The 16639-nt window shown below is 36.9% G+C and overlaps 1 protein-coding gene across 1 annotated transcript in view; it reads right to left on the bottom strand.

Annotated features, from left to right (window-relative positions):
• Window positions 1-13304, bottom strand: part of LOC116273027 (phosphatidate cytidylyltransferase 1-like) — a 31513-nt gene extending 18209 nt beyond the window's left edge. The window contains exons 1-3 of the mRNA XM_031661970.1: window positions 12686-13304; window positions 10845-10984; window positions 1441-1499 (exon numbers count right to left, since the gene is read on the bottom strand). Of these exons, the coding sequence (XP_031517830.1) occupies window positions 1441-1499; window positions 10845-10984; window positions 12686-12813 (327 nt within the window). The 5' untranslated portion in view covers window positions 12814-13304. The remainder of the gene's footprint in view (window positions 1-1440; window positions 1500-10844; window positions 10985-12685) is intronic.
• Window positions 13305-16639: the final 3335 nt, after the last annotated feature.

The raw sequence follows: 16639 nt of genomic DNA, 5'->3' as shown, positions 1-16639 counted from the left end.
CAAATTTTTAAAGACCTTTGTGTTTTACCAATTCTAGCTAGCCTGAAAGATGGCCACTTTTAACACAATCAACAATATGGGTAGAATATAAACAAAAGAAGCCAAGGTTTCCATGTACTAGTCTTATAATTTTGATTGAAATTCATAAAATTACTTTTAAAAATTCTTAAAGAGTTTGATTTATTCTCCCCGGACCCCTGCCCTTGAGACAGGGTCTCACTCTGTCACCCAGGCTGGCTTGCAGTGGTGTGATCACAGCTCACTGCAGCCTTGACCTCTCAGGTTCAAGTGATCCTTCTGCCTCAGCCTCCCCAGTAGCTGGGACTACAGGTGGGTGCCACCATGCCCGTCTGATTTTCATACTTTTTGTAGAAATGGGGTTTTGCCATGTTGCCCAGACTGGTCTCAAACTCCTGGGCTCAAGGCATCTGCCTGCCTTGGCCTCCCAAAGTGTTGGGATCACAGGCATGAGCCATCGGTGCTTGGCCTTTTGATTTATTCTTAATAAACCTGTTTCCCATTTAAGCAACCATATTATAATGGTTGCTTTATTTTATTCGATTTTTATCTGCTTAAAAGATCCAATTCTCTTTTACCCTGATTGCTTAAAAATGCATAATTAATTTTTTTTCCAACAGATGCCATTTATATTTTCACTGGACATTCTATTACTTTTACTTGTCTTGTTTCTACATAAAATTCACTCAGAATTTTACTCTTCATGCTCAGATCCCCTGAAATAAGAACTATAAGAAACACAATTTCCCAGCAATTATGTTCAGCAGAATGTCTTAATGGAGAAAAGCTAAGCATAAAGAACAGAAAATATATTCCAAGTCCAAAATAAGCCTATTACATGAATTTACAGATCTGAATACTACATTGCATTGCACAGTCTTACTAGCTACAGTTTAAGAAAATAAGAAAAGTTCATATGTAAAGTGATACATTTCTTAAGACAGGCTTTGGTACATTGAACAAAATATCTTATGCCAGAAAGAATTACACAATTCTATGACTAACCATGACCACCAAGATCATACATGCTCTGCTGCTTTATGCTCACCCCAAGTGCAAGTAAACATAGTTACTTTCATAGAACAATATGACAGATGCTTCCCAGACTTCGTAACTGTCCAGGAGTAAGAAATTCTTCAAATTTCTACATATTTAAGGAACCCAAAAACTTTAATTTTATACCATTTGAAATTATTCAAAGAAAAAGTTCTCAGTAAACTTTGAAAACAGTTAAAATTTAAAAATCCTCACAAACTTCTCAACTTTAATAGTTTACATTTAATGATCATCTGAAATCCAAATATCCCTCACATTCATGCAAAACAACAGCTAGTAGATTAGACTGTATCTTCTCACTACAGAAAAAAAAAGTTAAGGGTTTTTATCACAGATAATGACTAAGGAATAATAGTTAATACACACCATATAAAACTGCAGACGATAATGTTTCTTCACCAAACTGAGTACAAACATGCAGAAACCTGTTCAAGAACAAAAAACACGTGCTCGTAGTACAATTTGGTACAAAGGGTTAAGATTCCCTGAGCCCAAATAAACCAATGTCCTATATCACAGCTACGCGTATTTTAGCCACTTACTCAGATGCCATCTCTCCTACTATCTTATATTAAGCATTTTAAGTAAGTTTTTTGAGGGAAACAATCTTGTACTCTCCAAAGTGCCTAATATATATTCCGTGGCACAAATTCAATAAACATCCTCTGCATTAATTTAATTAATTAATCCCTTGTTAATATGTGGGCATGGAAAACAGATTTTAAATTTAAATTAAATAGTATTTATTTGCTATAACAATGCATCAAGTATATGTACAGAATGTTTTCAATCTCTACATAATAGAAAAATGAATAATAACTATTATAGCAGCTGAAGTCTGTTGAATGCTTACTATTTCTAGGCTCTTATCTAAGCATTTAATCATTAATGATAATTAATCCTTTATTATCAATCCTTTCCAAATCCCTATAACATACTCATTATTAGCTCCATTTTACAGATGAGGAAAAATGCAAAAAAGGCTTTATTAATTTACTGAAGATCACAGGGCTAGAAAATAAACACTCAAATACTATTGACCCCTAAGAGTCCCATGGTTCCATAAACCAAAATCAGCAAAATTCAGGTTAAGAGCAATTTGCAATTTCTCAAAAGCACACAATAATTATAATAAAATGTAATACTCTTAATAATGTAAAGATTTACAAACAGTATTTGTATTTATGTTTACATTTTACAAATTTATTACAATGAAAATTTATTAAATTCTAACCAATTAAGTGAAATCTAATAATCACACACTAAAATAATGGGAGGCAATATGAATCACTTCTTGCCAAAAATACCAGTAAACTTCTAAAGATAGGTTTATTTTACAGAGGTGGATATCGAAAAATACATAAACCAAATTTAATTTCAGATAAACGGCTATGTATGCATTCTATTCTGCAACATCTCTTTTTTCTTTTTTGAGTCAAGGTATCGCTCTGTGGCCCAGCCTGGAGTGCAATGGCACAATCACAGCTCACTGCAGCCTTGAACTCCTGGCCTCAAGTGATCCTCCCACCTTGGCCTCCCAAAGTATCAAGATTACAAGTGTGAGCCACTGTACCTAGCCTCTGCAGTATCTTTAAAGAGTGAGTTCTCCAAGAGAGAAATTGAATTTTCAGTTGATCAATTCTACATAAAATAAATACTAGACTTTGTACATCCAAGTTATACTTACCGAGGCAATTCTACCAGTAGAGTAAACAAGGGTACTACTACTCTTACCAAGCAAAGAATCCAACAGCAGCTGCCTTTCACTACTTTCCATGATCAATTTGAAATGTCAAAGCAGAAAGGACCATGACAAAATGAAGAGAACGAATACTGAGCCCCATCTCACCTCCTATTTGTCATCTATGAGGTAATCCAACTAACTGGCCTGCACAAGCAATATGGACACATTTTCTGAGTGGAGGCACAAATGAAAGCCAATATGTCACTTTATTGAGAGAAAGAAGGAAAGAGGGAAAGAATGAGAGAGAGAGATACTAAAACATGAAATTAATGGCATCAAAATTGCCAATTGTATAAAAGATTCCTTTAAAAATTCCTGCTTTTGAGTTGTTCTTCTACAGCAGATAAACTTATCTTGAAGCTCAAGTAATGACTTCTATGCTGTTTTGTGCCACTGATCCATAGTTAAAGGTGAACGTGGACTGGACTCAGTTCAAAGGCCAATGGGTAAGGGCAAAGCAGAGACACAAGACAGGAACAGTGTTTTCTGTCCAAACAGACCCCTTGACTCTCCCAGCACAGTCTTGGGAACTTCCCAATATCATTAACTATAAATTATCTATTCACAAATACTACTCCAAAATATATGATTTTCTCTTTCTTGAAATTATAACACCATTCACCCTTACTTACATTTCTTCAAACACAATTACCGGTAGAATCATTTAACATTTTCCTAATGGACATTTTATCCAGGACAACCTTGGCAACTCACGTTTACCTGATCCAGTTTTGCCTATGTGATAGAATTGTCTGACTCCTAGATACAGTAAGGTAATATAGTTCTCTGACTTGGAGGAAGGGGGAGGTATACAGTGTTTTCCCAGCATAGCTAAGGCTAACTATAGTCATCTCTCATTATCCCTGGGTGATTGGCTGCAGGATCCCCAAAGGACAAAAATCCATGGATGCTCAAGTCTCTTCTATAAAATGCTATAGTATTTGCATCTAACCTACTTACATCCTCCTGTGCATCTTAAATCATTTCTACATTACTTATAATTCTTAATACAATGTAAATTCTATATAAATAGTTGTTAGACTGTATTTTTCAGGGAATGATGACAAGAAACAAGTCTATACATGTTCAGTAAAGACACAATTATCCATTGTGTTGCTTTTTTTTTTTCCAGAATATTTGCGATCCACAGTTGGTTGACTCCAGGGATGCAAAACCCATGGATATAGGAGGGCCAACTGTACTAATTTTTAAAGAAAAACATTGTAAAAAAGAAACATATGAACTTAATCTTTCTCATTCACAACTATATGGACATATTAACATTTTATGTTTCAATACTTAAAAATATATTTATATTTTAATAAATCTGTGGAAAGGATCACTTTTTGTACACTTGGATCCATAGTTTCATTTTTTTTCCCTGATTGTTAACAAAGAATGCTTGCATGACTATTTCTCTTTTTTTTTTTTTTTTTTTTTTTGGAGACAGAGTCTCACTCTGTCGCCCAGGCTGGAGTGCAGTGGCACAATCTAGGCTCACAGCAAGCTCCGCCTCCCAGGTTCATGCCATTCTCCTGCCTCAGTCTCCTGAGTAGCTGGGACTACAGGTGCCTGCCAGCAAGTCTGGCTAATTTTTTGTATTTTTAGTAGAGACAGAGTTTCACCGTGTTAGCCAGGATGGTCTCGATCTCCTGACCTTGTGATCCGCCTGCCTCGGCCTCCCAAAGTGCTGGGATTACAGGTGTGAGCCACTGCGCCCGGCCTGTATATTTCTAAATTAAAATCACAGAATGTGTTATAGTACTATAAATAAAAGTACTGAAAAGGCATCCTAATATATAGTTCTTTATATAGAAGTTATACTTATTATTTATCTACATAGTATTGTGCCTGGTGTTCTCAATACAAAGATACGTATATCTCGTTGCCCAGCAACAAAGAGTTCTCCAGCGATTAAGCAGAACCAGTTACCCAACAAACTAAAAGAGAGGTATATCCCAAAAGAACAAGAGGCGAGGCGTGGTGGCTCATGCCTGTAATCCCAGCACTTTGGGAGGCCGAGGCGGGTGGATCACGAGGTCAGGAGATCGAGGCCATCCTGGCTAACACTGTGAAACCCCGTCTCTACTAAAAAATACAAAACAAAATTAGCCGGGTGTGGTGGCGGGTGCCTGTAGTCCCGCCTACTGGGAAAGCTGAGGCAGGAGAATGGCGTGAACCCAGGAGGCAGAGCTTGCAGTGAGCCGAGATCGCGCCACTGCACTCCAGCCTGGGCGACACAGCGAGACTCCGTCTCAAAAAAAAAAAAAAAAAAACAAGAGAATGCAGGTGCAGTGTCCTATGCCTTTAATCCCAACACCCTGGGAGGCCAAGGAAGGAGGACGGCTTGAGGCCATGAGTTCAAGACCAGCCTGTGCAACACAGCAGGATCCTGTCTCTATGAAATAAAAGTAAAAATTACCTGGGCAGGACGGCACATACCTACAGTCCCAGCTACTTGGGAGGCTGAGGCTGGAGGATCACTTGAGCCCAGGAGTTTGAGACTGCAGTGAGCTATGATCAAGCTACTATACTCCATCCAGCCTGGACCACAGAGCAAGTCACCATCTCTTAAAAAATTTATTTAAAAAAGAAAAAGAGGATGAAGATTTTTAAGGGGGTCAGAAAAAGTAAAGGAAAAAACACAAGATACTGAAAAGCCCAACAGATGAGACAGAGGGAATTTCAGAAAAATAGATAAAAAATATTTATTAAGCACCTTTGATATGCCAGAAACAAGATGCAAAAATGAATAAGATAGGCACTGCCATTCAGGAGCTCTTACTCTTGTTGAAGACACCGAAAACAAATGAAAATAAAGTTGTTTTTTAAATTTACCATTGATGATTAGTCAAAATTTAGTAAACATATAGCCCTTAATTCAAAAAACAGACAGTAGGATGGGCCCAAGATTGAATACTAGAGCTTCCGACTCATCCTCCATTCTTTCACTTGGTTATATTCTTCATTATACTTGCCTAAACCATCAAAACTTTCTAGCATCAAATTAAATAAGCATTGTGTGCCTTTATTCTAGCATCAAATTAAAAAAGCATTGTGTGCCTTTATTCAGACACCAGGCTACAACTGAGTTGTTCTGAAAAAGTTTTAAACGAATATGCATTGTAGAGATTACCATACAAACCAATCATCATATTGGTTCAACATTTTAAAAAGTTTTCTATTAATCTGAATGGTTAGTCTAAGGTTTAGAACCAGGACTAGCATGTATATAGAGTTTAGTAGTCTTTAATTCAGAAATTTTAAGTAGTTTTGGAGACACAGTCTTTTGTGAATTATTTGTGACATTTTTCTAAAGATTTCATTAATATCCTCTGATATAAAAGATACTCAGGATGTTTGGGGAAAATATCTGAATTATGCATTAATATTGGCTATAACTTAGTTTTGTATGTCCATCAATTTTCTTGAACTGAAAGCGTTACATTCAAGTCATATTATCTCCCTAAGAATTTTAAAGAAATCAAAATAGCTATGCATGCACAAATACAAGCAAAAAATAATTTATTAAACATAATATGCACATCACTATAGTTGAATAAAGAAATGTAAGGTGATGATATTAAGGGTCAAATACCTTAAGTTTGTCGACATATCACTGCTAACCATGTAATTGCATGACATGAGGGGTCAGAATTGGAGATACCTATATTTTATTTAAATAAAATTCAATGTCAATGAAGTAGTTTGAACTGTCTCTGCTTTTTAAATCTGGTAAGACATACATTTTCTGAAGTCATTTGACCACTATAATAGAACTAAAATTTTCACAGGGCCCTTGGAATATTGTTTAACAAAAAGACTTCCAAAGATATCCACAGCATAATTTGAAAGAAAGGTACAAATATCTCAATGTTAGCACACTCTCTGTTTCCATAGTCCTGTTTCAAAGCTTAACTCCATTTGCTGGACTAAGCTCACAAATGTTGCTAAGCACTTCAAAAGTAGCCACTAAGGCCTCAAGACTCAGCAAACAAAACACTGATACTAAGAAAATATCATTAAGAAGCACTGTGTGTGGATGTGCATGTTCTCAGCCTTTTAATCCTTTATCCAACAAATACAGAGTCGGACCCTCAATGCCAGTCCTGCACTGCGCTCTGGGAATTAAACGAACAAGAGAGGTACACCATGGGTGCTTTTGGTCTAACCGAGCCATTTTTAGGCCACCCTTAAAATGATAATAGACATATAGTATTCAAGTATTCTATGTCTGTTTTATACTGGAAGTTACACCATTTAACTGAGTAGCTCCTAGCTTACTATGAGGCTGCATTTTTAAAGTATACCTATAGAGCGGGGCATGGTAATACACGCCTGTAATCCCAGCTACCCAGGAATCTGAGGCAGAAAGGTAAGTTGAGTCCAGGAATTCAAGACCAGCCTGGGAAAACAGTGACATCCTATCTCAAAATAACAAACAAAAAGTACATTTGTGTGACTATAATGATGTCAATATCCTGGTGTGATGTACTATAGTTTTGCAAAATACTATTATTGATGATAACCGAGCAAAGTGTAAAAAGATCTATTATTTCTTACAACTGCATGTGAACATGCAATTATCTCAACAAAGATGTGCATTTTAAGCCAATAACCTGTGATATATAAACAACTTTTCATAGACTGTCATAAAATAGCAGTTGGGTTCTACGATCAGCCTGTGGTATTTTTATTTTCTAACTTATTACTCATTTAGTATTAACTACACACTGGAAGAGTTTAGGTCCTTACTACATTTAGTAGCTTCCTATCTAGTCTGCCTGATAATGTCTCCCAACCTACTTCATTTAATTACAAATCTGGTTACATCATTTCTTAGCTTAAAATCCTCCAATGTTTTCCCAGATATAAAGTCCAAATCCTTCCTATGACATACAAATTTTCTCAAGATGTGGCTCCTGCCTACCTTCCATGCCTCCATGAACCCAAAACATGCAATCTTTTCTCATTCTCATGCCTGCACAGCTGTTCCTCTGCCTGGAATGGACTTTTCTACTATCTGATACCTGGCAACTGCCTGCTTGCTCTTTCCTTTTAATGAAACCTGTCATCTCTTCTCAAAGGCCCTCCATGGCCTTCCTTCCTCTTCTTCATGCTCCTGCCAGAACTTGTTCACATTTCAGCAATGAACTAGAAGACTCACATCTCACCAGCTTCAAGACTCTGGAAGGCACACAATCGCTTCATTTCCCTTTATATCCTCAACATCATTCACAGTACCTAGCATTTGAAAAACACTCAAATGTTTGCTCAAAGAATGACTTTAAAGACTTTCAGTAAGTTTCTGTGATTCTGAGTGTAAAATAAGAAATGGTAAAATATGTCTATGGTAGAAATAAGTATACTGTTAGAAAAATGAAGAAATACCAGGCCAGACGTGGTGGCTCATGACCATAACCCCAGCACTTTGGGAGACCAAGGCAGGAGGATCACTTGAGCCCAGGAGTTAGACACCAACCTGAGCAACATAGTGAAACTCCATCTCTACTAAAAACACAAAAATTAGCCAGGTGCAGTAACACATGCCTGTAGTCCTAGTTACTTGGGAGGCTGAGGCAGGAGAATCATCTGAACCCAGGAGGCGGAGGTTGCCATGAGCCAAGATAGTGCCACTGCACTCCAGCCTGGGCAACAGAGTGAGACTCTGTTTCAAAAAAAAAAAAAAAAAAAAGATGAAACACAGATTGTATTTTTATAGAAGTAGAGTCCAAAAGTCATACATGAAACAAAGAATTACTAAAAAGGGGCTGGCTGGGAGGCGATAATCAAAGACAAAATATATAAAGAAACAACAAAGAAAATGAATTACACTATTGGTCCACACTCAACTGAGATGTTATTCTCAAGCATAAATTATAGCAAAACAAAGGGGAAAACAGTAATCACCTTATATGCCGACATTCTACCTCTCAGCTATTGCTGTATATCAATATAGATGTAACTGCAGATATGGATACAATGATAGGTATAGATGTGCCAATATAAATCCATCTATAAGCTATTAATGTATGAAGTGAAAAATGGTACAGAAGAGATACTCTTACTTGTATAAGAAAAAGGGAAGGGGGATGTACTCATAAAAGCTGGAATACTCAGACAATTTCTGGAATAACAGTAGTAAGCCTCCAGATATTGTAAGTAAGGCCCTGAGGTGGAGAAAAGTTTCATCAAATACTCCTTTCTAGTCTAAATTTTTATCATGGGCATATATTTTCATTAAAAAACAAAAACAAATGAAAAAAAACACTAGTTTAGGCCTCTTGAAACACCTGGCTCCTGGCATGCTCCCCATTCAGAACCCAGGGTGCCTGTCCCATCCCAGCCACATGGAGGGGCCACAGGTCAGTGCCCAAGTCAGCAAGCGGCACGAACTGCAGTCATGAAAAGGAGCCATCTTTGATGTCCAGCACACTTAAGACATGAGCACCGGCCTCTGTCTCACGGCAACCACGTGAGAGGCCTGGGGTTAGAACTGCTCAGTTAAGCCTGCCAAGCCGCAGGACTGTGAGCAAAAATAACAAATTGTTCTAAGCCAAGGGAAAAACAAAACGAGTTAAGGCTTTTTGTTTTTAAATGACAGTTTGTATTCCATCCTGGTGTCCCTGCAAAATAACATTAAAAGAAATTAAGGGGAAGCCCCACGAGAACAGAGAAAACTGAAGAAATGTCAAGGAGAAAAGAAGACACATGTCTACAAAATTTGGAAGCTAGAAAACTGTTAGTAGACCTAAGAAATTACAAGTGCCTAAACATATTTTCTAGAGAAACTAAGGAGAAAAGGCCTGGTGGAAGGCAAGACTGAGGCCTAGGCTTCTGACTTGGATTATTAAGTAAAAGTCTAACAATAAGTGTGAGCCCTAGCCAAAGCAATCAGCTGTGAGAACAGACCAAAGGTATCTTTACAAATGCACAAACATAAGACATCTACCTTCTACACATCATTTCATAAGAAACTACAGCAGGCCATGCTTCAGCAAAGTGAGGGTGTTAACCAAGAGATGGAAGACCTGGGATGGAAGAAATGGGCTCAAATTATGAGCACAGCTCAGCAGTGGGCCCAAATGCAGCCAGCTCACACAGGAACCGGAATGCAGAGGTCTCTCGCATAGAAGTCTCCAGGAAAAAAGGCAATTGATATACTATCTGACTTGTGTAAACATCTGAAAGTACTACCAACAGACATGGGGCAAACCTGAAGGAAAAATTAAAGATCTCTACACTGAAATTAGCAAATATGGGAAAGAGAAGGTGAGGCAGTTACTCAGTTCGGGAAAAACAAAAAGTAGTAAAAGAAGGAAATGTAATCATAGATACTATTTGGTTCTATAGGAAGTGATATTTTAAGTACCTACTTAATGCAAACTGTGACTATAAAAAAACTGAGTATGAAGAACTGAGGTAGGTTATAACAGGAAGTCAATAGATAATGCCTAAAGTAAACTAAGAAATAGGCCTATTACTTAGAAAAAAGGAAAAAATCTCAAAGCGGTGTGGTGCAGGGTTGCTGTTTACATCGTAATTCTTTTGAAATTCAGTTTGAAAACTAATATGCATATATTAATGACATAAATGATTTATGTTTTAATTAACCACAATTGTTCTTTTTTTATTATTATTATTTTCAGATGGAGTCTCGCACTGTTGCCCAGGCTGCAGTGCAGCGTCATGATTCTTCATGTTGGTCAGGATGGTCTCAAACTCCCGACCTCGGGTGTTCCGCCCACCTCAGCCTTCCAAAGTACTGGCATTACAGGGCATTACAGGTGTGAACCACAGAGTCTGGCCTGGAGTGATTCTTAATAAGCACTTTTTAAACCCACTATAAGGGAGTAATTGCTATTTAAGAACATGATGAAAGAAATAGCTTTATACATGAGAAACAATGAAAAAGAGAGGCTGGAATAAAATGTAACCAAAAAATTACGAATTTAAATAACAGAAATAAAAATAAACATGGAAAATGTGTTAGCTACATATCAATACAGAATATTCCTTAACTTACCTGCCAGATAGAGGGCAAATGATATAAATCTGTGGTAGCGAATGAGGAACTGAAGTTGTTCTTCTCTTTGAACAAATGTAGCAAAATAATCAGCTACAGTCTCTCCATAGAAAAAGTAGTTGACACACAATAGAAAGTACCTATAATTTAAAAACAATTAGCTTTTCTATATTTGAAGCTTTCCTTCACCTCAAACTCAACAAAATTATTTTCTACATTCTGATGACACAAAGATCAAAACCAAGTTCAGAAGACCAATTCAAGATATATTTCACTAAAATGCTATTTTCCTGTTTTAAACTTAATTTCAAATTTATCGATTAGCAAAAATTTACCGAATATAAATCATACCTTTATTTAGCTGAAAATATAATGCCAGAGATAATTAGGAAACAATGTAGAAAATACTACATACACACAATCCTTCACCCTTGGGAGGTGGGAGCAGTGCGTGTGTGTGTATAAATTTAATACTTTGTGTGTAGTATAATGTGTGTGTGTGTGTATGATTTTAATACTTTGTATATATGTATAATGTGTGGGTGTATATATTGAGGTATTAAGTTCATAATGAAAATTAACTCCTAACTACTCATAGCTCTAATGCTTTTTAATAGTAGAAGTCCTAAGACAAATCCCCACCTGTCCTCAGGAAGATTAAGAAGGAAAGAAAGAAGAGGTAATTCAACCTGTCTCCCCACTGCCCTGCACGCACTGGCATCTCCTCTCTTCTAATGCTCCTAGTGGACTCTAAATGAGCCGGGATTCTTCCTCTGTAAGGCAATCAAGGCCTAACCTGGTCTACCAATCCAACTATTTACCCACTATCCGCTAAACAATACCCTCTGCTCAGAAGGGCCAGGAATATCTCATCAGTGGTAGTATAAATACGTTTGTCCCATATCTAGAAACTGATGGGTGCTACATCCCCAACCAGAAAACTCTTCTTTATCCAAAACTTGTCTTCATTTCAAATACCAGTTTATCTTTTACCTCTTGTTTGACACCTTCTACAATCACCGGAGCCCATCCTTATTTATCTTCTCTTTTTTTTAATACTTAGAATCAATACTGCATGATTTTACATTTATTTATTCTCCAATTTCTTTATCTATCTAACATTTCCTATATACTTTGCCACTCATGAAGAAACCTGCTACAAGGAAAAATCAGCTCTCACCAAAATCAAGACACTTCTTTCTGACCATCCTAAACCCCATCTGCTATAATGAGACACTGACTCCCTGGTTGATATTAATCAAATATATTAAAAAGGATGGCTACTTGGGTTAAATATGAACTATAACCTTATCATGTTTCCTAGCCAAGGTTCTGATAGCAATGATTTATACATGAAAAGTTTTAAAAGATGTAAAATTTTGAATGTTAATATCATTTGGTGATTTGTCACTAACTTTACATGCATTTGTGTGTATACAATATGTTGTATATTATCACGTCAACTGAGGGGAAATGAAGGAAAATGAAGGAAAAGATTATATGCAAATATTTTGCTAAAATTATTATTGTAAAGGATACAAAAATGTTTCCAACACAATGTTTAGTTTTTTATTTTAAAAAAAGGACAAGAATGGTGTATATATTCAACACATATTAGATATCTCTACAAAGACTAAAATATGAGATCTGAAAGAAGTTGTATTGGAGTGGGAAAGACAAAGGTGATCTTCTTTTCAAAATTCAACTATATTATTTTTATTTATCTTTCTCTAAAATCAATCTAGAGGGTAAATTGAGTGGATACTGACTGATCAAAATGCTTCCTTTATAAACTTCAGAAATTAACTTTTCATATCTGAAATAGTTTCAAGCTTACTTACCAACTCAGTGTTCTAAACCATGGTAGATCATAGGAGTGATAGACTCTATAACCTATAGTGATAATTTCATGGAAGCATTTCACTTGGATGCCCAGAACCTGAAACCAAGAGAAAACATTAACATACATTTCTCAATGTTTACATTTGTGCTTAATCATTCAATAAAGCAGTTTGTCATATGTATTTGAAAAATCTTAATCTACCAATTTTTAATTATTCTCAATGTCAGTAAAAAAAAATGCAATATTCCCCGTCTCTAAAATCAAGTGATGCCTCAAAGGGGTGGACAAAATAATGTTTTACTCAAAAAGGCTTGGAAGATCCTTCCTGGGGTGGGGAATGGCACTGGAGTTTAAAGGTTGAGGGATATAATCTGGTTGGCCACAGTTGACTAGGATTTATCCCTCATTACTATTTCATTATTGAGACTGTCCTTCTCAAGATGGAGAATCTTTTTGTCCAATCTGTCCATTATGTTTCTTGAGATACCCTAAGAAAATCATACATGAAAGTTTGCTTGTAACCATGCATTGTTATACTTGCAAGTAATAAAGATACTGTCAGGACAAACAGTTAAAACACTTTCTACCCAGTCACCCTGGAATGGCCTTTTCATCCTCCCAGCTGTGTCAGCCCTCCCATAGCCAGCTACTCACTGGTCAATCGAAGCTGGGCTACCTTAGCAAAGTATAAGCAACCTTCCACATTTGAAGCCACTTTGGCCAGTCAACTGAGTTTATGCATTTCTGTTTACACAGTGTCCTGACTGCACACCTATTAAATGGGTTTACATTTATAAATCCCTTTTTGATGTACTATTTTGTAATCGTTCAAACTGCTGCATTCAGCAACCTGGATGAAGGTAATTTCTCAAGATGTAGCATCACACCCAGTGCTTGACCTGTCAATTTCAAGACTCAAAGAGCAAATGACAAGTCGAACACTTATTATCATGAATTAAGAGGTAAAAATCTTTGTGAATATGGCAGACTAGCTTTTTTGTCTAGAGAGCACTCTCCAGGGGCTTGTTTTTATGCTGTCCTTGAGCTAAGAATGGATTTTTATATTTTTTAAAGAGTTATTTTAAAATCAAAGATTATGTGACTGAAACATATGCAGCCCCTTAAAGCCTAAAATATTATTATCTGGTCCTTTAACAGAAAAAGCTTACCAAACTCTGTCAGAGGATATATTTTGGAATTTCCTTTTAAGATTTCCACAGGTTAGTTTTCCAAAACCTACCATTCAGGGTATTCTTAAGCTGTTTTTTCCCATTATACTGATTACATGTCCAATCACATACTTTAAAAACTAAATGTCTCTTTTCAGCCACATGATAAAGAAATGTATGTGAAACCATAAACAGTACTTTTAGCGAAAAGTCATAAATGTGTTATAAAGACAGGAGGAAATCTAAGGGTCCTTCTTCAAATAACATTTGTATATAATATCAAGTCATTTCTAACAAAAATAAAGGCAGGGAGCAATAACGTGCATTAAGATAAAACAGTGAAAGCAAGTTGGATGGGATCCGAGAAGAACGCTGTTTATTTTATTTTATTTTATTATTATAAACAAAGTTCGGATACATGTAACGTGCGGGACATTTCGCAACATTGCCATGCTGGGTATTGCTGTTTCATCGGCTGGTCGCCCATCAACTCATGTTCATCGTTATAACTCCCAATGCGGTCTCCCTCTCCCGTCCTCCCTCCATGATAGGGGCTTTGGTGGCTGATATTCCCCTTCCAGTTCGAAGTGATCTCATTGTTCAGTTCCTGCCTTTCGAGTGGACTTATCACGGTGTTTAGTTTCTGTTCTTAGCGATGATTTGCCAGAATGATGGTTTCCCAGCTGCATCCATATTCTAAGGACTAAACTCATGCTTCCCTTAATGATAGGCTGGATATTATATGATGCCACATTTTTCTTAATCCAGTCTAATGCTGATGGGACATTTGGAGGTTGATTCAAGTCACTATTGTGAATAGTGCTACAATGAGCATGCGGTATTGCATGTGTCTTTATAAGCAGCATAGTTATAATCAACTGGGTATATACCCGGTATTGGGATGGCTGGGTCATATGGTACTTCTAGTTCTAGATCCTTGAGGAACTGCCATACTGTTTTCCATAATGGTTGAACTAGTTTACAATCCCACCAACAGTGTAAAAGTGTTCCTATTTCTCCACATCCTCTCCAGCACCTGTTGTTGCCTCACTTTTTAATGATCGCCATTCTAACTGGTGTGAGATGGTATCTCATTGTGGTTTTGATTTGCATGTCTCTGATGGCCAGTGATGATGAGCATTTTTTCATGTGTCTGTTGGCTGTATGAATGTCTTCTTTGGAGAAATGTCTGTTCATATCCTTTGCCTACTTTTTGATGGGGTTGTTTGTTTTTTTCTTGTAAATTTGTTTGAGTTCTTTGTAGGTTCTGGGTATTAGCCCTTTGTCAGATGAGTACATTGCAAAAACGTTCTCCCATTCTGTAGGCAGCCTGTTCACTCTGACGGTAGTTTCCTTTGCTGTGCAGAAGTTCTTTAGTTTAATTAGATCCCATTTGTCAATTTTGGCTTTTGTTGCCGTTGCTTTTGGTGTTTTAGACATGAAGTCCTTGCCCATGCCTATGTCCTGAATGGTACTACCTAGGTTTTCCTCTAGGGTTTTTATGGTATTAGGTCTAACGTTTAAGTCTCTAATCCATCTTGAATTAATTTTCGTATAAGGAGTAAGGAAAGGATCCAGTTTCAGCTTTCTACTTATGGCTACCCAATTTTCCCAACACCATTTATTAAATAGGGAATCCTTTCCCCATTTCTTGTTTCTCTCAGGTTTATCAAAAATCAGATAGCTGTAGATGTGTGGTATTATTTCTGAGGACTTTGTTCTGTTCCATTGGTCTACAGCTCTGTTTTGGTACCAGTACCATGCTGTTTTGGTTACTGTAGCCTTGTAGTATAGTTTGAAGTCAGGTAGCATGATGCCTCCAGCTTTGTTCTTTTGACTTAGGATTGTCTTGGCAATGCGGGCTCTTCTTTGGTTCCATATGAACTTTAAAGCAGTTTTTTCCAATTCTGTGAAGAAACTCATTGGTAGCTTGATGGGGATGGCATTGAATCTATAAATTACCTTGGGCAGTATGGCCATTTTCACGATATTGATTCTTCCTATCCATGAGCATGGTATGTTCTTCCATTTGTTTGTGTCCTCTTTTATTTCACTGAGCAGTGGTTTATAGTTCTCCTTGAAGAGGTCCTTTAAATCCCTTGTAAGTTAGATTCCTAGGTATTTCATTCTCTTTGAAGCAATTATGAATGGAAGTTCATTCATAATTTGGCTCTCTGTTTGTCTGTTACTAGTGTATAAGAATGATTGTGATTTTTGCACATTGATTTTGTATCCTGAGACTTCGCTGAAGTTGCTTATCAGTTTAAGGAGATTTTGGGCTGAGACAATGGGGTTTTCTAAATATACAATCATGTCACCTGCAAACAGGGACAATTTAACTTCTTCTTTTCCTAACTGAATACCCTTGATTTCTTTCTCTTGCCTGATTGCCCTAGCCAGAAATTCCAACAATATGTTGAATAGGAGTGGTGAGAGAGGGCATCCCTGTCTTGTGTCAGTTTTCAAAGGGAATTTTTTCAGTTATTGCCCATTCAGTATGCTATTAGCTGTGGGTTTGTCATGAATAGCTCTTATTGAGATACGTTCCATCAATACCAAATTTATTGAGCGTTTTTAGCATGAAGGGCTGTTGAATTTTGTCAAAGGCCTTTTCTGCATCTATTGAGATAATCATGTGGTTCTTGTCTTTGGTTCTGTTTATATGCTGGATTATGTTTATTGATTTGCGTATGTTGAACCAGCCTTGCATCCCAGGGATGAAGCTCACTTGATCATGGTGGATAAGCTTTTTGATGTGCTGCTGGATTCGGTTTGCCAGTATT

Source organism: Papio anubis, unplaced genomic scaffold (assembly GCF_008728515.1).
Source record: "Papio anubis isolate 15944 unplaced genomic scaffold, Panubis1.0 scaffold319, whole genome shotgun sequence".
NCBI lineage: Eukaryota > Metazoa > Chordata > Mammalia > Primates > Cercopithecidae > Papio > Papio anubis.
Note: the sequence above shows the minus strand (reverse complement) of the source record. Positions and strands in the feature narration are given on the sequence as shown.